General features: G+C 42.2%; 3 protein-coding genes across 5 annotated transcripts in view; all 3 read left to right on the plus strand.

Moving 5' to 3' along the window:
* Positions 1–2,165, plus strand: part of trpc7b (transient receptor potential cation channel, subfamily C, member 7b) — a 48,111-nt gene extending 45,946 nt beyond the window's left edge. Inside the window, exons 10-12 of one of the 2 annotated variants that reach the window (XM_040120077.1) lie at positions 228–311; positions 1,418–1,493; positions 1,819–2,165. In XM_040120077.1, the coding sequence (XP_039976011.1) occupies positions 228–311; positions 1,418–1,493; positions 1,819–1,958 (300 nt within the window). In that variant the 3' untranslated portion in view covers positions 1,959–2,165. The remainder of the gene's footprint in view (positions 1–227; positions 312–1,417; positions 1,494–1,818) is intronic. The other variant, XM_040120076.1, reaches the window with a different exon arrangement.
* Positions 2,166–15,174: 13,009 nt separating this feature from the next.
* Positions 15,175–18,099, plus strand: LOC120785477 (small integral membrane protein 32-like). Its single transcript, XM_040120230.1, has 3 exons — positions 15,175–15,594; positions 15,696–15,838; positions 16,176–18,099. The coding sequence occupies exon 3, from the start codon at positions 16,210–16,212 to the stop codon at positions 16,549–16,551; it is 342 nt and encodes a 113-aa protein (XP_039976164.1). The 5' UTR covers positions 15,175–15,594; positions 15,696–15,838; positions 16,176–16,209; the 3' UTR covers positions 16,552–18,099.
* A 1,329-nt stretch (positions 18,100–19,428) lies between these two features.
* Positions 19,429–21,990, plus strand: part of LOC120785061 (protein diaphanous homolog 1) — a 92,667-nt gene continuing 90,105 nt past the window's right edge. For both annotated transcript variants that reach the window (XM_040119379.1, XM_040119380.1), the window contains exon 1: positions 19,429–20,281. In XM_040119379.1, coding sequence (XP_039975313.1) covers positions 20,183–20,281 — 99 coding nt within the window. In that variant the 5' untranslated portion in view covers positions 19,429–20,182. The remainder of the gene's footprint in view (positions 20,282–21,990) is intronic.

The following is a 21,990-nucleotide window of genomic DNA, read 5'->3' on the forward strand; positions in this document are numbered from 1 at the left end:
TGTAGAAGTCAGTTAATAGAGATTCACTCTGGTCAAGTGATGCTGTCGATTCACTTTGCCTTCTCGTTGAAGACATCAGTGTGCATTAGATACAAACACTGTGCCCTGCATTTCATTGATGGTTTGTCTCCTCTAACACGCTTTTCAAAAGCTTTCATTATGGAAGATCACTCAACCCTGAAATGTGACGTTAACGCTGGGCTGTTGTCTGTATCTTGCTGTTTCAGCAGGATGAGCGCTCCAGGTCTTACCCACGGCCAGGAGAAGAGTTCATCCCCAGGAAATCTAGAAAACACCCAACGAGATATCAGGTAAGACAGAGAGTGAAGAATGGGTGGAGTGAAGATGAGACAAAGCAGAGATGGAGAATCTCAGAAAAGAATGAGTGGATGTAAGTAAAAGGAAGAAAGACATGAGTGAAACATGCAGGCTAAGGAATATAAAATAAAAGTATAGAGGAATTGTAGAATATAGTGGGGGTGGCTGGAGGGTGATAAAGGATGACAGGAAGAGATATAGAGAGGGAAAACGAGAGGAGTGGAAGAGATAAAGAGAGACTGCTATGAAAGAGGTAAGGAAGAGTGAGGGAGGTCGGGTGATAGGGTGATAAGGTGATTTTAGACAACAGAGAGGAAGGAATTTTACAAGAGTTTCGATGAAAGAGCATAGGCTGAAAGAAAACAAAGGATTGAATGAGCAATTGCGAGTGAAAGAGGGAGAGGAGGACAGGCAAAAAGAGAGAGAGAGCATCAGAATAAGACTGAAAATGCCTCTAATGAGCTGTTTGAAGGAGATTGAAAGCAGTCACTCGGTAAATGAGCTCGGTATCGCACTGTGGAGAGACCTGCGGGGTAAGATGCTCTCCTTCTTATTGTGCCTTTCACCTTTGCCCTAAGGGAAATGTAACCTCCTTCACTGGTGTGTGTGTGTGTGTGTGTGTGTGTGTGTGTGTGTGTGTGTGTGTGTGTGTGTGTGTGTGTGTGTGTGTGTGTGTGTGTGTGTGTGTGTGTTTTTCATCCAGCACACAAATACACAAGAGCACAGAAACATCAAGCATTGAGATGTCACTTGATTAGACATTTGTGTTTGGCTGTATGTGTGGTGTAAGGTATCGACCCATTTCCAGAGTGCCTATATGCAGGGATTGACTGCTTGAGCCTTGGAAGTGTCTGCAGGAGCTGCAGATCAATATTCAACATTTCACACACCATCTCAGAGACACACTGCTGTTTTCTACCACTTTCTGCATGATTTTGTTTATATGTACAGTACATATGCATGTGCAACACAAAAGAGCACATGGTTAGAAAAAATTTGATTAGAGAAGTTTGTTTGCTGGATAAATACACCATGTGTTGTCTCGTCTCCTTGTCACCTTCCCTCGATTAAATCCTCTCCTTTCCTCTCCTCCTCGTAGAAGATCATGAAGCGCCTGATTAAGCGGTATGTGCTGAAGGCTCAAGTGGACAGAGAGAGCGATGAAGTCAATGAAGGTAAAAATTCGCTCTTCGTTAAGGCCCACTTTCACTGTCTCCATATTTGCTTAGGGCATGTGTGTGCATGAGTGTATGTACTGCATGTGCGGGACCAGAGGTATGTCGTGGTGTGTATGTGTCTATGTGTGAGATAAAGTCCATGAAATGAAGTCATGCAGGGGTGCATGCTGTATATGACTGTGTTGTCTGTACTGTATGGCTGCATATACTCACATGTCACCTATAGCACAGTTTCGTGACCTTGTAGATAAGTGCTTACTTGCAGACATGTCTGTATTTGTTCATGCTCACATGTTCTGATTGTGGTGTCTGTGTGTTGTAGGTGAGCTGAAGGAGATCAAGCAAGACATTTCCAGCCTCCGTTATGAGCTCCTTGAGGAGAAGTCCCAGGCTGCTGGGGAGCTGGCTCTGCTCATCCAGCAGCTTAGCGACAAGTTTGGCAAGAACACCATGAGACACTGACAGGACCCGCAAGAAGGAGAGAGAAGGAACGAGGGAGGAAGATGTGAAAAAGAGGGAAATCAAGAAGACGGCAGAAAGCAGGGTCAGGGCAGGTATTTTTAAGACCTTGATAGTGAAAGAGTGAGAGAAAAGAGATTGAGGAGGCAGGATGTTTATGAGATAGACAGGGAAGAAAGTGGAAGAGAAGTTTGAGAGAAGTCAACTGGGCAGAGAGTGAAAATTGCCAACATAAGGCAAAAAGCAAATTTTTTGTATATGCAGTGACCAATTAGGGAGGAATATGAAAAGAACACAGCTGCTACTGCAAGTGAGCATGAAGTCAAAGGGCCAGAGGTGAACTCTGTTGGGCTGGGGTGGGGGTTGGGTTTGTGTTGACAGTTGAATTCTAATTAAAAGCAGCGTCTTGAGGGAGTGAGAGGAGAGGAAGTCAGAGGCTTGCAGGCTGGGTGGGAGATAGAGGGAGACAAAGGAGGAGGAGAACACAAGCACCATGAGATATGCAAAGGCACCACAGTGCAGGAGACTGAGGCAGCGCAGCGATGAGGGCCCTCACATCTGCTGCCAACTTGGAAGAGAGAGAGAGGGAAACCCAGAATTGGGATGACACACAGGGAGGGCTGGAGGGAGGGGAGGGACCTGGAAGAAAGATATCTGAGAAAAAACAAAAAAACTGTGAACATTATTCACACCAGAAAGGCTGGCTTTGCTTCTGTGTCTTCACTTTGTCAGGACAAGCAGTGATGCCTGCTGACATACTGAACACCCCTTTACACACCAGGCTATCTAATTAATGCAATTCCATCCACAATGCACAACCTGTGTTCAAAAGTCAGAGAATTCAGGAAAAAGGGGGGAAACACGGTAGCATTTATGCACTCAAGAACATACATGAAATAGCTCACTGAAAAGGTCACTATCCTCTCATCTTAATATCCAGCAGAGAAATTTTTATGTCCACGTAACACACAGTGTTTGGTATAGATATACGGTATGTCAGCTCCCTGTGAACTGTCTCCAAGAGATCTCATGTTAGTAAGAATTTACTTTGTAGAGTTACAACAAACAGGCATAGTGGCAATAACATTACTCCAGACAGCATCTTCTTTTGAATTATTTAAAAAAGATTCACATGATACCTCTGTTGCTTTGTTTAAAGTTTAGGTCTCATGCATATTTGAACAGCTTTAAACCAATAATACTATTCAAATATGACCTAGATAACTGATGTGGATATCTTCCTCGTCATTGTGCCTTTGCAGCACAAAGTGTCTCTCTGCGACTCATTTTCTAAAATAGCAACCAAAAGCGACATGTCCTCGAGGAGCAGTGTTTAATGCTGTAAAATGCAGTAGGTCAGCGCTTATGGAAAGCACAGGAAGGCAGCAAAACTCCTCTGTCTGATTATCTTTTACAACAGCAGTGCAGTCATTTGACTGTAAAATACTGGGATTCTGTTCCAGAAGCTGTGTGGACTAATTTTATGGTTTTGTGTTTCTTATGGAGACTCATTGGAAATATTGCTGCACCAGCTAAACTGGTGTATTAGACTTCAGTGATTCAACTGACGTTTGAATGGATAGGTAATAGATGAACTGCTTTAACTAAATAAAAATGTATTCCAATTACAATGTGCAATTTGATCATCTGCTAATTCTGCCCTCTATAAATTAAATCTTTTATGTAATGGAACACTTTCTACAACAAACAAGATACAGATTTAGGTATAAATGGGTTGCTAAAGATTATTTTGACCTGTGGGATCAGCCACCATATCTGTCCTTCATGTAAAAGCAGCCTAGGTTGGGATTTGGACAACAAATATTAGCCATCAACCCATTATTTAGATTCAGAAAAATCCCCAATCCTGAACACAGGCAGGATTTACCAAATTGAACAGATTCTCTCAGATTATGTTCATATTTCTAGTTAGAATGCATCACTAATTCCTAAATTACAGTTTCTTACTGGAAGGATTGTTATTTTGTTCCCCATTGCTTCCAGGAAACAGCAAAAACCAGTGTTCACACACCACTGGTCTATATATATCCCCATTTTGTCTTTTAAAAACTCCATAAAGGATACAGTGTTTGGGGTTTTTATTACGTTTTTTTATTCAATTTTTATTGAATTAAATTTTTTGGGATTTCGTCAATGGATTGTACAGGTTCCTCCAAGGATTCTGCTGTGGATTCAGATAAGTAGAATACATCATATAATCCCTCCCATCCCTTTCAAAACCAATTGGATAACATCAAAAATAAAATATTATCCAGCCAAAACCTCAGAATGTTATTATTCTATTATTGTGTGGATGCTATCAAATATCATTAGCTCCATAGGGAAGGATCAGCAGGGGCCTACTGCACCTAATAACACATTTAGAGGGCTGCCGTTATACATCATTTGTTTTGGTGGTATAAACAAATCAAATCTTGTTCATCTAAACATCATTATCCATTCCAGTAAAATTTCAACTTTGCAATGACTATGAGATGAGTTACTACCATACTAAATGTATTACTAATGTATTTGAACCCTTACAGGTAGTTTTTTAAAGCTTCCTAGGTTAAAAGCCTAAACTCACCAGTAGGTGTATGAGGCCCATGCACACTTTTTTGCTGCATTAAAGTTGAGTTATAGTTCTTAATCCTAAGGCTTTTAGAGATATGAGGCTTTCAACATGTAACGCCTGAATTTTGTTTCAGATACACAAATGTTATTTAGAGTCAAGTTTTCAATTAAATAAGTAATTGGAATTAAACTTGTGTCTTTATTTATTTGTTTTGTGTGTGTCAGAGAGTGAAAGAGCAGCTAACTATTTTCTGTGTGCAGAACCAGACCACTAAGAGAAAGACTCCCAGAGAATGTTTTTAAGGATTACCAGTGCTAGAAAGACAAATTACCTGAAATACTGTATTTTTAACTTGTAAGCAAGAAATTTTGATTAAAGCAAAATCTTGTACTGTATATTGTCATATTTTTGATCCTTGAATTAAAGACAGAAAGCTATGAGATGGCTGTTTAATCATTGGAATATTTTGTATGTTTGTGCTGATGGTAGGAGTTTGATGAATTTCAGTGAGACTAAATAAATGAGACTATAATGTTTGTGCCCATTGGTAACTCTCAGTTGATGTCTGGCGCTGGAGCAAAACCAAACGTGGCTCTAGAGCTGCTTTGCGTTTTGACAAGGGTATGCACACAGACACACAAGCAAATGTACACATTCAGAACAACTGCTCCTGAAACCACAGAACATCTTACGATGGGATCACAGGAGCCGCAATGCCGGTCAACATGTTGATGTTCCAACCCATGAGTACTGAGTAGTTATTACTACATTACTCCATGAGTACCTAGTAGTCATGGGTGGGACCACACCCATCTTCGAACTCGGCCTTCATTTGATCTCAACTACACACCTGTAAAGTTTAATGATTGTATCTTGCAGTGTTGTGACACTATCACTGTGACAAAATCTGTCCACAGACAGACATATAAACACATGACAAACCCATCCCGTATCCAAATTAAGCAAAACCGCCTCTGTGGTAGTTCCCACAGACCACATTTTGCCATGATGCCACACACACAAACAGACACACACACACACACACACACACACACACACACACACACACACACACACACACACACACACACACAGACTCACGAGCTGAAAACAATACCAGCCCCACTGTTAAGGCTGGTAACGAACATTTGAGCAGCAGAGAGTACCCAGCTGGCAAAATGTACGTGCACACACAGTTTGATATCATACATAATACACACTGAATTTTATTTTAAAAATTTAGACGATACAGTAAGACACATACATTGTAAATAGTAACATATTTATACAGGCACATACCAGGAGAACCCCAATGTTATATTTACAGTCTAATAAAGGTTTTACAGTTTTTTTTATAATTTGTTATATGTAACTAGCACAACTGTTAGATAAACTCATGACCAAAATGCACTTAAGCTAACATAACACTTAATACACATCTAAAAGTCACATGCACAAATTTTTTTTTTCCCCAACAATAATACTGTCGCTCATAGCGCGTTGTCCAAAAAACACTATGGTTGATCAACCTTTTATCAATAGCCCAATTTCATATACAATGTCTCAACAGGATTTATAGGCCCACAACAGCAACTGCTCTTGGCCTGTTTAAAGCTGGCAGGTACTCAAGGTAAACATTACATCCCAAACTAGAGGCACCGCAGCTCCAAACTAACCCTAAGGTTCACCCACTGCTCATGTGATATGGAGCAAACACAGCAGAGTCACACTACTGTAAAGGCGTTACATAAAGCTAATGCAGATTTAACAGACTACATGTTTTAGAGCAGTTGTGAAGAGGCTCTTAAGAGCCAAAGGACCTCCGTGACTGGGAAACTGGCTTTCCAGTAGGTGTGTGTATGTGTGCAGCTGAGTCATGCACCTGTGTGTGTTGACCTTGCCAACACATTTTGCATGTCAGTGGCATCCTGAAAGCTGCCCTCTGAAGCATCACAGTAAACAGTCCATTCCAACGTATGTCCAGATGTTTATCAGAGCCCAGTTACTCCAAACCATTCATTCACAGCTCCCAGTGAGCACTCTCTGCATTGTTTCAGGCTGTCACTGGCAGACGCCCTTTTATTGTCCTGTCTGTCATTACATTCAGGCCAACGACCCCTGTGAAGCTGTGAATAAAACTTACCTAATATGGTCATCTTTAAGACCAGACATGACATGGGTGAACAGATGTTGGCTGTTTGTTTTCATTGCAATTTACTTTAGTGGCTTTTTTGTTCAGACAACACTGGTTTATGCAGAAAATGTCATTTAATGCACAGAAATATTCTGATTAAAAACTGTTTTCCATTTATGGTGCTTTTTTAGTGTTAAACCCAAAATAGAAAAGTTGATGCATTTATGGCCTCTCATGACAGCTGCAGATAGGTTTTTTCTTTTGTGGACCTTAATACCCATATATCATGTAATGTGAAACTGCAACCTGTACAATCCTTTGACTTTTTCTCTATTGTGTGGGGGGCAATGATATAGATGATGAACAAAAGCTTTTTCTAAATTTCTACAGAGATACTATACACTCCACCATAACTGGTTGAGGACAACCAGCACAAATTGCAGCCATCTTAATTAAAAGGAAAGATGTGGTAAATTGATCAATGGCAGCCTCACCTAATGATATAAATTGTAAGACGTTGTGTATATTTCCAGATCAAATGTTGCCAGGCAGAGGTTTAAGCATACAGGAAAAACTCTGCAACAACCATAATTACAGGCCCAGGTACACTCAGAGGAGCATCCTTTACTCATCATGTTGCTGAGTCTGGTTTATAACATTTGTCACATCCTCTCTTTCTCTTTCCGCCACTTATCCTCCCTCCCTTCCATCACTCGCTGCTGCACTGTATACGCAGGCCAATAAAGCAGAAATGGAAAAACACTGTCTGAAAAGAAAAGAAGTCTTAATTCAACCCAAGAAATGTTGTACAGAACACTTACACACACACACACACACACACACACACACACACACACAAACAGCGTCTGAGACCCTTACTGGCCAATCACCATAGCAACAAAGTCAGTCCAAGGGATATGTGCTTTTGGAAGTTCACAGGAAATTCTATTATCTGATTTCCTTCAGTGCTCTCCCTCAGACGTTTGATATGAGTTTTGGCCTTTAGGGCGTTACTCAGTAACACGCTGTCAATGGGGGTGTGTTTTTGTGAATCTGTGTGTGTTGTACATGTGTTTGCATTTTGTCTGTTTTTATCACAAGATAAAATTTTAGGGAGGTGGATCTGTTCATGCTTGGCTGTGTATAAATTGTGAACAGACATTGGCCTGTGTGCTTGCATTCAAGACCTTGAACACTTATGTATATGTGTGTGTGTGTGTGTGTGTGTGTGTGTGTGTGTGTGTGTGTGTGTGTGTGTGTGTGTGTGTGTGTGTGTGTGTGTGTGTGTGTGTGTGTGTGTGTGTGTGTCTTAGAGCAACACAGTATAACTGACATCCCCTCTCTGGTGTAATTTGTCCCAGAGGCCCAAGGCAAGGAAGTGTTTCCAGCCCTCCGTCCCTCTCCCTTTCTTCTCTCCTCCTCTTCTTCCTCCCTCTCTCTCCAACCTTCTGGCCTCCTCCATCTGTCTATCTCTGTTTCTATCTCTTCTGGCAGAGCAGTGAGCGATCTGACCTACTGCCTCTGAAAGACATAGATTCCAGGGATTTGGAGGAGAGATTAGACTCTCGAACGCACCTCCCACCTACTAACTGGAAGCCCCCTCAGGAGAAAAACTTAGCAGCATGCACACATATTAAAAAAATATGTTTATTGCTTGTATAAACATATACATACATAGTAGCTTACCCTTCCTTGTGTATTATTAGACACTCAAACACACACGTGGGTGGGCTCAAACACCCTCTGCCAAAAAATCGAACACACATTACAAGCACTCAGGCATGAATACTAACATATATATATGCACCCTCACACACCAGAAGGTCTTTCATAAACACTCACATTTAAAGAGTGAATGCTAACTTGCGTGTACACTAATAAACAAAAGTTTACACTCACATATCACTGGATGCATTAACACCAAAAACAGCTTAATCTCAAAAGTCTCTCTGTGGCTCTTACTCTCAAAGGTGCACACTCACAGATGAGCATGTGTCAGTCATGTGTCTCTGTGTATGAGTGTGGGCATCCTTTTTGCCCACACTCATACACAGAGACAGACCCTATTCAAGGCATCAATCACCCACCAGGCCATGGCAGTCTCTCATTGCAGTATCCCATTAGAATAAAGCCCTCTGGAGAGGACCTCGTCAGGACAAACCTCTAAAACAAACCAGAGGACAATTGTAGAGCATAAAGCTGTCACAATCTTACAATCACAGCCATTTATCACGAAAGATGCAACCTTTATTACAGTTATAAGAATATCATCTAACCTCCCCCAACTCGTTTTTTACTCTACTGACATGACAGGCTGTAAAAAAAATCATCAATCAATAATTCAGAGACTTCTTTATGAGTCCCCATCATTGGTCAAACGCCAATATCTCATTTCTGAAGCAGTCAGAGGGCTCATGGAGTAATGGAGGAAGGGGCTATGGGGGGCTTATCAGAAGGAAAGCCTTGTTGAGTGTTTACCGATGCTTCAAAGCCGAAGCGCACTGATTTAAGATGGATGGAGGGACTGATATGACACCTCCCTGACAAAATTCTCCAGGTGGCTCAACCGGCCCTCGAAGCACATGAGCTGCCACACTGAGAAATGAGAGTACATGCAGCCATGAGTGATCTCATTGCAAGTGGAGCATATGGGATAATTTTCCCCAGAAATCCTCATCATTGTCATCATGACTATCACAACGTAGCTGTTTTCTATATTGTAACAGATGTCATAGAGTTTTCTCTCCTCACCCGGTTCGAGGTTCAGACCTTGAGCACTAAATTTTATGCATTTCTGAACTGCAGGGGTTTCAACAAATTACAGAGCCTGAATACTAGGAAGCTCAGCGCTTCTTGGTGTACAAGGTAGCTTAACCATCAATCAGTCTCTGAACTGCTGTTTAACCTAATCCTAGGGCCAATTAAACTTATCTGAATTCTTTTGTGAATACGCCTGCCTGATTTGGGCCAAATCACCCTAACTCTTGCCCTGACCATGTGAGGAAATTTCTCCTCATAAACCTCCAGTAGGATGTGTTCCCTTATTGGGATTTAGGATTTAGAGTTTATTCTGCTTCTGAATTCTCCCAACATGTGACACTCTTTCCCGCTAAGTTAAGGTCGATGCGTCTGGCACACAATCAATAATCGGAAATCAGTTACTCCTTTTTAAAGGTTTGCAATGAAAAAGGAAAAGTTACCGGTTAGCAAGAGCCATGGTTTCTATCTTATTAACTCCCACTGAGAGCTATTGATCCCGATGTCCTAAATATAGATGAGGCAGCATTTTAACACTATCACTACTAATGTAACAAATATTCAACAATATTCCAGGAACACAGGATCATTTCCTTTAAAAGTACATTTCAAATTGTTAATCACACCATATAGCTGGATATTTTGTATGACAGCAACCTCTGAGTATGAAAGAAAACTGAAAATGTGAAAACAAAGAGGATGCACATTCAGCTAATTCTCTGCGGGAGTCAAAAGTGGGCAGTAAAAATCCTCCTCCAAAACCCACCCTATTTCTACGAGTGCAGAGAATCACAGCAGGCATATTCTTTTTCATTACATGACTCAGTATATCATCATTGTCAATTTAGGGGCGTTTGACCCATTGCTACAGTACTATCCGCGTTGTCATCCTTAGTGTGCTCCTATCATATACGCTTTTGAATCTTTATCTGGGTATCACTGACAAAAGTTAATAATGGATTGTGGAATGCTTTACAGAAACTGCAACAACATTTCCTGGATAGCAAACATTCTCCCATTCACTCTCTGTAAGGGCTATGTGTGAGTATGAAAAGAGACTGAGTAAGACATAGAGAGGAAGTTATGTTTATAACAGTCCCAGTACTGCTGCTCGTAATATACAGCAACATTTCCCCTCAGTATATTTATGTACCTACAACATAGTTTCCCTTTTATGGGCTAGCCATAGCCGTTAGACCACCATCCATCTTCTGACTCACTGTGCCTTTCTTTCCCTTCATTCTGCTCTGTCTTGGGTTTTACCTTCAACTCCGCTCACTCTCTCCCCCTCCTATTTTCTTTTTGTTCTCCACCTTTTTTAAATCTGCTGTTTGTTTTGGTCTGTCTCAGCCTCTCTTTTATTCTCTGTCACTTTCTGTTTGTCTCTGTCTACTCTGTTTTCATCTCTTTTCTTTCCATGTTTTACACATCTGTTTGGCTCTTCCTCTCTCTCTCACTAGTGTTGTCTGAATCACACCAATGACCCCAGTGACACAAGAAGCAGGATGTGTGTTGAGTAATTAGCTGTTTCTGTCTGTTTTCTCTGTCTCCCTGTCCTGTCCTCATCCAGACTCAGCCTACAGACAGCAGAACTTCACACTACACACACACACACACACACACTCTCCTGGTGGGATCACAGATTATGTCTTATAGTGAAAACTGGTTCTTTTATTTCCCTCTTGATCTGTTTAGTCCCCCCCTACTCTCCTTTTCATATCCTACATACCTCCTCCTGCCCTCCCTCTTTCTTCTCTTTCCATCCATTTCTTTCTGTTTTGAGTATCTGGGGCTTCTGGGGTGAGTCTCTGCTCTGTTGCATGACTACTGGACCGGGGATCCTCCCCACCATCAGACAAGCACCCATTCACCTGGGGCTCTCCCTCCCTTCCCTCCCAAAACCTCCTTCACTGATCCTGAACACAACCTCTTCAAAATTGTTCTCATTTGAAATGCAGATGATGAAGGAAAGAAACAGAGAAACTAGCTGAGCCTCAGCATCTCTGCTCCTCTCTTGTTGTCTGTTTACTGTTCTCAAGACCCACTCTGAAATACGCTGGTGGCCTAAACTGGCTGAGTCTGCTTTGTTTGTCATAGAGCTGAGAGGCCACTTGACCTGCACTGAGATGTGGGACTACACTATATACATAGTAAAATACAATACATATTTAAGCCTACACTGCAAAAAAACCCAAAAAACAAAATATATATTAGCAAATTTGACTTTCACTGTGACTTTGTTAAATTGTTTGTTTTTATTTTCCTCTTCATTTTTCTTTGACAGCATACGGTATATCATAAGGTTCAGATATAGTTTGGCCTCACAAAAGGTCTTTTGAATGAATGCAATGTGCATATTTACACAATAATTTAAAATGTAGTTGTAGCCCTGTTTTGTGTGTGTTTTTTAGAGGTTAAAGCTTCCAGCTTCCACTCATTTTGACTATCCATTTATCATTTTTACTGTGCAGAAAGTAAATGCCTCTCCTTTTATTCCTCCATGAGATGAGAAGTAGCATTTGGCGCTCTGGCGAGATAATCAAGTGAATAATTGTAGAGCGTCTGATTTCTGCCAATGGGGGCGTTTGATGCACTGGCAGGGAGAAATCCTATTTTAACCGCTGATGTTTCCACAGAGGTTAAAGAGGAGATGGAAAAATATAAAGACAGTTAGAAGAAAATTAACGCAATTACAGCAAATGAGAGAGGGGAGACATTTGTGTGCCACATTTTTTGTTTGTTTAAGATTTTTGTTGGAAATCGATCAGACAGAAAATGGAACTGTATTGACATAAGAGATAAAGGAGTCCTAGCTGCTTGTGTAGCCATTAGTGATCATATTGTCTGCATTGTGTGACTGCATGTGTTCCCTCTCTCGCTGTGTCTGTCTCTCTATGTTTATATAAGTGTGTAGTGGTGTGTTTGTGTGTACGGCTGCTTGTGGTTTATACATGTCAGATGAGTCCTGTGTGTGTGCTCGTACGTGCGCATGCAGGAGTGTGAACATTAATGTTCTCATAATCTGTCTCTCTCTGTCTTTTGTGTGCTTTAGTCTAGAGAGTTTGTCTGGGCATATCACTGTTATCTGATGCTATGTGTGTGTGTGTGTGTGTGTGTGTATGTCCGAGTAGACAAAATGAGATGGTTTTATTATATATATGAGAAACAGCCCCCTAGCGAAGCTGTGAAAAGCAGAAATGGATAGAATCTCTGAACAGTATATTCTGGTGGCTGTTGAATTACCGCTTGTGCAGCGAATGACTCCACTGCACTGAGTAGCTCGTGCTGAGGAAAGCAACAAAACAATATTACTTTTACATGAAACAAAAATAAGCAAAACTCAGTAGACTCAAGCAATTTCGTCTCAAAGAAATTAGCAAGCTCAGGAAAGCACTGCTCTGAGTACCACCGCTTTTGTTAGTGCTCTTCACTTCACCCCAACTTGACATGGCATAATATGAGGTAACTGACTGATGTACAACAGTGGCAGAAAGCTTTGAGGGAAGATTTTCTAAATGTCGATCCTTTCCCTCCTGAAAAAAATTAAAAACAAGTGTAATAAAATAACCCCCCCCCCCCGAGCAGACCCAACTCTCCAGTTAGCTGACAGTGCAGAGGAGTGTGTGTTTTATCAGTGTGTTTGTGTGTGTGCATGTAAATGAGAGAAAGAGAGAGTGATGTGGCTGGTGTGTGTAGGCTACACATACATAATCCCTTTTGACTCGCATAGCCTGCCATTTGGTTTGGTAATGTTTCATCAGTAGGAAAATTAAGCTTCTTTTAAGCACTTCTCCGTATTTTATTTTCATCTTGTAAAACAACATTATTACACCCAGAAAAAGAAATCACAAAACTTTTAGCTTTCTTGTTTATCTTCATTTTGAGCTCTCAGTACTTCATGGATGAATTGCCCACCCCCCCTTTTTTTATGGATTAAAAGGATTAAGAAACAGAAAAACTTGGAGAGAAGTGTGTGAGAGAGAGACGGAGGGAAGAAAAAGACTCGAAGAGAAGTGAGAGAAACAGACCACACAACAGAGAAATGTAAAGGAGACTTGAGTAAATTAGAAAGGCAAAGACAACTCAAAGAGTAGGATGTGAAAGGTGAAAGAGTAAACAGCCAGAGATGTAGACAGTCTATGTTGTGTCTTTATTTGTGTATGCATGTATGATGCGTTAACAAACTCATAGGAGAGAGGTCATTGTTTCGTGTGATGCCTGGCAGAGTCGAGGTGGTCGGGGAGTGCTCAAACTGGCTGAGACCCTTAATTAAGTCTACAGTGGCAGAGAATTACAATTCACCACTCCTAATCAAAATTCCACTGTCACGGGTTACAGCTAATGAGCAACACCTGATAACAAATAGTCACAGAGCAAGGCATCAATCAATATGTATGTGATGGTATATCACAACCCTCCTCTCTCTCCCTTTCTTTTCCCCCCTTTCAACTGAACCGCATTGCCTGGCACTCACAGTTTTTGGCAAAATGGGTCAGATTGCCTTTGTGTGTCTTTGAGTTTGCCTTTGTGCCTGTCAAGCCCGTGTGAATGTGTGTGTGTGTTTGTGCGTGTGCGCTCGCAAATGTACGATGGGGATGAGGATAGCAGCAAGCCCATAGCAAAGCAGGGAACGAGTGCCACATCCAAAAAGCAATAATAAACAGTAATCTCATTAGCTTTCACAATTATTTCTGTCCCTCCATGTATGTAAACAGGGCTTTGGGCTGTATTCAGATTTCCCATGTGACATGAACATTCCATCATACTCTGGGCTGCTGTAATCCTCTTTATTGTTGAATACAAAGTTGATGTGGGACACCAGGACACCGCTAGGTATTTATCTGTTATATATAGACCAGTTTGCCTCAAACTTTTTATTGTCTGTTTGTGTATATGTGTGTGTGCCATCAAAGTCGTTTTCCAGTTTGGGAGTGGTTTACAGTATTTATACTGTAATGTGTGTGTGTGTGTGTGTGTGTGTGTGTGTGTGTGTGTGTGTGTGTGTGTGTGTGTGTGTATGTGTGTGTGTATGTGTGTCCCCTCTGTCCTTGCTCTCCATGCCTGCCAGCCATTCTGATGTGACAGAACAGGTGCAGATGAATATGAAACAGGTCGGCAGAGCTTTTACTGTCTGGCCCCTTTGTATGCATGCTCATGTTCGAAGCATCATGTAAGAGCAAAGTGGCCTCCAATCTCCATCTTTAGCACCTTCTTTTCAGTGTCTAGCACCAAATGCCAAACCTATTTCACAGAGAGCAAACACGTTCATGTTCCAAACACACAGATCTGGCTTACACAAAAGAGATGCAAGAGCAGTTTTGTTGCTTTTCAATCAAAAGTCTTACCTGAATTAAATGGAGAGAGAGTAGTAGGATGATATCCACCGCCTTGGATGAGTCAGGCACTAAGACTCAGACAATAGACTACTTGGTAGACCTTTTCTAAAATTTAATCACCCATATGAGTTCTTACACACACTCGCCAATCTCACACCCTTTCCTGTTCTCTCATCACCCCAGTGTGAGACATTCCCCATGCTGGCCCAGATATAGCTCTGACTCAACTTTCTCCCATCGCTTTGGAAATAATATGAGGGGGACATTGTAGATAGAGAGATAGAACTTTCTCTCGTGTTACTCTCTTTACAGTAACACACATTAGTGTCCGGTGACGTGTCTCCGGCACCCTCCTTTCCCACTCCCGGTCTGCAATTCTCTCTCTCTGTCGCTCTGTCATACACACGCAACCCAGGGCGAAGACGGGAGGCTGTTCACGACCTGTGTGTGCTGCTGCGTTTTGTCCTGCATTAATCTCTCCTTTCGTCTGATTTTAGTCACAATGGATCGATAATCCCGCCAGGGCAGACCATCTATAGCTTCTATAAAACACGTACCGGCGCATTACTGGATAAAAGAAGAGGCAAAGGGTTGGACATCCAGGGGATCCGGCGTGCCCTTCCTCTGCGCCCCGTGTGCATAAGCAAAGGCGATCTCGTTGCACCGCGCACCACGACACACAAGAGGACATGTGTGCGCACCAGCGATGCAGTTGAACTTCACCTCCTCCGACAGACCCCAGAGTCATTGGGACGTCGCCACAGTAGCCTACTGTATAACGCAGTTTGTTCAGTTTACCTGGACGATTCAGATATAAACACCAACAAGTGGAAACTGGTAATGTATTTCTTTACTGGGACCCTGATCTGCGCTGACACATGCATTTGGCAAGTTTGACGGTTTAATCCCACTCAGCGACATATGGTCTGTTTGCGCAGATTTGAAGCCAGCGACCCGCCGCTGCTCCACAGCGCGTCCTCAGCGGGGCTGGAGCGGGCAGAGCCGGGGACGCTGAGGAATGCGGAGCCGGGATTTTGCCTTTTCCAGCTCACCTGCGGAACTCTTGGCAGCTCACACCAAAGTAAGTAATTCCCTCAACTAAACCATGCGCCGTGGTTCGCTTAACGTTGCTGCGGGGTTCCGCAAACAGCAAAATCACAAGGTCTTATGGCATTTCAGGGAATCTCTGGGCTAGTTTGTACTTCACAGTGACTCCAGCCTACTTTATGGTGTTTTCATCATGACTGGTTTTGTACAAACACTGTAGAAGATCTGTGTCACTGGATGGAGTTTGTCAGTGACCTTGTCAGACACTAAGGTATTTTGCTTGCAATGGCATCACTGGATTTTTAATATTCCTGAACAAACACAGGGGTCAGTGGGCTACATAACCTTCTCCGTGTCTTTTCATGCCGCAGCCCGCCGACGCAGCCGGTGAGACCGCAGGGCGCCATGCTGAGGCAGATCCTCCTCAACTCCACCGACACCCCAGACTTCGACCTGGTGCTCATGGCCCAGTCCTCCACGCACGCCCCCTCCTCCCTGAACACCTCCCACGGCGGCTCGGTGAGCGTGGCCGCTCTTCTGAGACCCACCACGGGGCGAGGGGGAGGAGGGCTCCGGGAGGGCGAGCTCCACAAACCGGACCTGATCACCTACATAGTCATGTGCCTACTGCTCTTCCTGTTGGTGCTGCTCATTGTGTTCTTCATCAACTGCCAGCTCCGGAACTCTTTCTTCGCCTCCATGCCATATGACAGGTCGCTGAGAGAGGCCCGGACCTCCTACAAGTAAGGCAGACCGCCAGGACAAACCTCTGGGACTCTGAGTCTGTAGTGAGACTTCTTTGGAGGGGGGGTGATTTAAGGACTAACTGGTCAGCCCTGAACTGCTTCTGCACGTACTGGACACATGAAGTAGTTGCCCTTATTAGTTGTCGTGGAGCCATTGGATGGTCTGAAAAAAAAACCTGGAATCCCAATCAAGACCTACAATAATTAGTCAGCGGCTCAATTGTGCCAAATGTTGCCCACATGTTTCACTTCAAGGCCCACAGCCCCATCCCCAAAAGATAGCCTTTCAGAACACGGGGGGCATCTCACAAGTTGAGTGTATGGGCCTGCTGCAGGTGGAAGGATAACAATTTAACTCCTGATTAAATTAGTGACTCTTATATTTTCTGGTAGTTAATGAACGGACTGTGAAACAATCCATCATCCCCAATTAGCACTTGTTTATAAACAAATAGTTTATACCCATACAGTAGACTCCCAGGCTTGTACTCATTCATCTAGTTGCTTATAAATTTGACCTGCTGCCTGCAGTTTGGGTCCAAGTTCACGGTATTTCACACTGGCTTGTATATAAAATATTTTGTATGACTGTAAATTAACTGTCTTGTCTTGTGAAATGATGCAATCAACACACAATTTCCACCCTTTTGTCAATTGTAAAATGGTGATTAAATGACAGACTGCAGGCCTATATCGTCACATAAAGGTATCTAATGTACTTTGAAGTGGCAGTCTTTTTGTCTATGCACATGTATATGAGTGGCGATGCTGAAGAGGATGCTGCAGCTGCTGATGTGGAGGGCCAACTGTTAATCATTTAGGAAGTCCGTAGAGGCGTTTATATGAGTGCCATCAGGCTGCCAGCCTTATCACTTTGCACTTTCACTTTTAATTAACCTCTCCCCCACAATTTATCGCTCCAATATCCCAGAGAATGAAGACTTGAGGCTGGAGTATATGACGACTCCTTTGTGATAAACCAAACCGTTGTCAGTTTCAGTGCCACCGGTCATGCACAAATCCTCTGCATTCTTGTTGTTGGAAAACATCTCTCACATACCAAGACAGATAGATGAGCCTATCTCTTTAATCCCATGCCTGTGTGTGTGTGCGCGCGCAATATGTGCACAAGGGTTTGTGTATGTCTCAGAGGTAAGACAAACACTGCTTTTCAAGTATTGGACATTATATCTCGAAATGATCAAGCCAGAGGAACTGGACTCAGAGAATCCCTATGAACATTCATTGAGTGATTGCTTCACCTGAAATGTGAAATTCCGCTGAGCTAAACGAAGCGAATATTGTCGTCTATGGTGCACAATCGAAATATTTTCTGGATTTGAGAAGCACTGAAATAAGACATTGTAGCGGGGAGAAAGAAGGACACATTGGCCCGGAGTGTTGGACTTGTAATGACTGACTAACAGAATGTTATTATTTGGAAGTTATTCTGTTAAGAGGTGGGTTGATTATTCAGCACATTCAGAAGGATGGGCTATTGATTGATTCAGTAATTTGCTGCACTTGCTTTGTATATTTTAATATTCTTTTCCACAACTTTAATTGCCACCCAGTGCCAATTACGTTTGTGAATGTAAAGAAATCCTTTTAGAGAACAATATAAATATAAACACTGTAACAATCTAATAGACCACAATTGCTTCCTATTGGTCCATTAACTTTGCTTGACATGCTGTATGAACTCTGGTGACGCTGCAGCGCCTGTCGTTCATACTTTAACCGCTCGGTGGCGCCCCAACTCTGATTATTTGTTTACACAGTATAATTACAGAACAGTTAAAAGTGCCCAAACCACATGTTAAAACATCACCTTTACAAAATACAAAAAACACCTGCACAAAATAGAGACAAATGAAGCAGTATCACTGGTATTGTTTGCTCAATAAGGAAGGGAAAGTTACTAATGATGACCTACATTTTATTAATAATCATTGTAAAACTTGCACGGTAAAGATCCCGGCTCCATTGGCCAAATTCCTTTCCCAGTATATGAGATAAGATGAATTACTTGCATAACACCTTGGAATGTTCAACCTTAGATGTCTGATTAGAGGTTTTCTGGTCAATCTTACATCTAAAAATAAGAGTCAAGGACACTGAAATTTGTGTCACACAATGAAACCTTTGTAATATGGTTATATTACAGTGAGATAAACAGTGGCAAAGGCAGGAGAGATTACACTAGAGTTGTCTTTAATGACACTCTACTCATTTTCTCTTTTAGAGCTTTTTTGATAGCAAAAATTAATAGGCTATTGCTGAAATTGCACCTGGACAGCCTATCTCCCTTGAACTGTGAAACTACTTAGGTAATTTCCAGTATGAACAACTGGTTAAACTCGAGTTTGCAGGGACTCCTGTTGCGATCAAACAGCATTCTGTGACAGAAGCTGTGTAACTTGTTAACTCCACAGTATCATCATACAAATGCCGGAGAGCCCACTACGAGACTACCACTGTGAGACTCCAGGCCAATTACTATCACTATCAGCAATTGGCCTGTGCTGCCTGCTAGTGGTGTGTTATTCTACTACAATACACTGCTGTATTGACATTTCAATTTAAGGTCTGTGACGATTTTAGACTTATTTTCCCTTTCATCTCTTCCTCTGGATTTTAGATTTTAGATTGCGATACAATTATCACCGAATTCATCGTTAGCCTACATCCTTCCCTGGCTTGTTCTAAGCACAAGTCTTGAAACAGCAACTTACAATGGGAGTCTTTGTTGCTCTAAAACTTTCTGGCATTTTGAAGATTTCTGTAGCATCAGTCAGCAGTTCCTTCATATTGCTCTGGTGCTCCCTGGACCCCAGGCTGGGGCAAACGGTTAAAATCCTCTCAGGTGAAGTTGCATAGCTCACGCTCCTCCCCTACCAGCTCTGAACGGACTGTCAGAGGAACAGGAAGACTGCTCTACCGCTAAAGACGTAGTCGCTTCCCCGCTGTCAGTCAGGGGTTAAAAAGTTAACCAAACTTGTAGCAGTCATGGAAACTAATTTGGGAGACATTGTCGTCCCAAGTCATCCATAACGCCGACTCGCCGCTTGTGTTATAGTCACCGAAGCAACTCCTGAATGTGGGAAGAGCGGAGTTTTTTTTTTCTTTTTTTTCTCTTGCCTACGGAGACTTTACCTACTATAGCAGACAAGCTAGCCTAGCTAAAGTTAACGTTAGCGCTTTTATTGCCGCATACTTTTGAGACCTAAAATTCACATTGTTAAGGCTTCGGTTTGTGTTATACGTATATACTGGTAGAGTAACGTCCTCATTTGTATTTTATAGTTGCAACAGGTTGTTTTCATACTTTTCGTCCCGACGGTCGGGGCGGTGCTTTGAATTTCCCTCCTTCAGTGATACAGACAGGCGGCTTAGCGAGAGCTTCGTTCGGTGTACTTGGCTTTCTACCAAATCGTTAGCAGCACTGTGCTAATTGTGGCTAGTTAGCCAGGGAAGTAGCCTAGGCCCAAGGGAATTTACAGTTGGCTTTTTTCGCAAGTAAAAAAAAACACCGACGGAGGAAGCATTTTCTTTGTGTTCAGAGCGGGGAGATTACCGCCACACGGGTTTCTTTTGACACACAATTCAAGGAAACGGATTAATTTTCAATTATGGATCCACACACGGGCAACTCCGCCTCAGCTGCAGGTCCCAAGAAGGAAAAAAAATTAAAGAAGAACTATGAGGATGGAGATGGGAAAAAGAAATTTGTGAGTATCCCAGAGGTTCAACTAGCTGCACTTATCTGATCTGTTTGGGAACGTAGGCTCAAAAGTTTTGCACCTAACACAACAGATGGTTTCATTTACTTCCTCTCATGTTTCAAGTGAAGCTACGAAGGAACAAACTGCTACCGTACCTGTAATTATTTACACCCCCAAAAGCTGTGCACCAGCTGTAGATAGAGCTTCAAATGTTAACCCTGTCGGATTCACGATTTAGGTCAAAGTAAGTGTCAGTATGTTAGGAAGTAGCTGGCCCTCCAACTTCCAAGACTCGCAGTCTGCAGCAACCCTGGAGTTGTGCGGTCCCGACAATTTGCAGCAAGTCATCATATGATTTAGAGGTTTTATTATTTTTAACAAAATTTGAAAAGCTATTAAGACAATAGGCATTTGTCTAACAGCTTATATGAAGTCATTCCATTATACCCTTCTTTCTGAGGAATGTGTATTTTGATTGTCAAATAAAAATAGAATTATGTTAAATTAATGAACAAACTTTCTGTGATAAGGTGTGGCATTGGCACCTCGAATTTTCTCCTAGTGACTTAATCACAGTGACAACATGTGGTGTCTGCCTGGCTGTGTCAGCATGTGTGATTCAATGTGGTGTCTTGATGGGAGCGGAGCAGTGGGCGTCACTAGTACTGACGTCTGTCAGCCAGAGCAAACTGTTGTGTAACTTAACTCCATGGCCAGGTCCAGCAGCGGGTGAAAGCTGATATTGTACGCACAGACTAACAGTAACCATAGAGGATGCTCAGAAAACACATCTGTTCATTGAGTAAACCGCTCCCCCACATACGCATGAACACACATTCATGCACACTTACTTGCAGAGTGTTTTCAGGCTCTTTATTGGTCCTGCTCAGAAGCCATTTCACATTGCAAGGTGTTTTTTTGAACTGCTGACAGGAATGAACACAAAACGTTTCTTGCAACACAGTACATTCAGAACAGTTTGTTCAGGCTTTTTCATGTAAACAGTATCAACTGGGCATTAGCCCAATAACACCTATGCCAGGCAGTGGGCATAGGAGGTTGTAGTTGGTCTTTGTTAAAGGCATGGTTTTAATAACGAGAACTGGCACGTTCGTGCAGTCAGTCTACACTAGCAACAGTCAGTGGTGCAGTGCAAACCTGTCCTGTAAATGTATGCTTTTTCAGCCTTTGAAAAGAAATTTCTGTTGCAAAGACTAGACAGAAAAATAGTCGAAAATAAAGGAAGTGTTGTGGTGAATGGTATAATATTACAGTACTGTTAATACACACACATGTTTAGGTAGGGAGTTCAAGTAAACATGAGTCATTGTCAGAAACCAATTGTTCAATGTCCTTAGATAAGACAGCATACCTGAGCCTGTGCTTGAGTAAGAGTCTGCCTGAAATTGTGAGTGTATGTCTCTGTGTAACTAGATCTTAGAATGAGGTATGTCTTTGACTTCAGTACACCATTGACTCTGAAATTTGAACCTATTCTGGCAGATTTTTTTTTTTATTAGACTACAGTCAGAGTTTACACAGAGGTAAAGAGGTGTAGATTTACTTGTGGTGTACTTGATCTCTGGTGTGATTTCATCTGTCAACTATGACTTCATCAATCTCTGTCTTTGCCTCTTTTCAGACAAACCAGTGATACTAACATGATGCTATATGTATGAATTAGTGACGTGTATGTGGTCTCCACTCAGCTTGGT

This window comes from Xiphias gladius, chromosome 23 (genome assembly GCF_016859285.1).
Source record: "Xiphias gladius isolate SHS-SW01 ecotype Sanya breed wild chromosome 23, ASM1685928v1, whole genome shotgun sequence".
NCBI classification, from domain to species: domain Eukaryota; kingdom Metazoa; phylum Chordata; class Actinopteri; order Istiophoriformes; family Xiphiidae; genus Xiphias; species Xiphias gladius.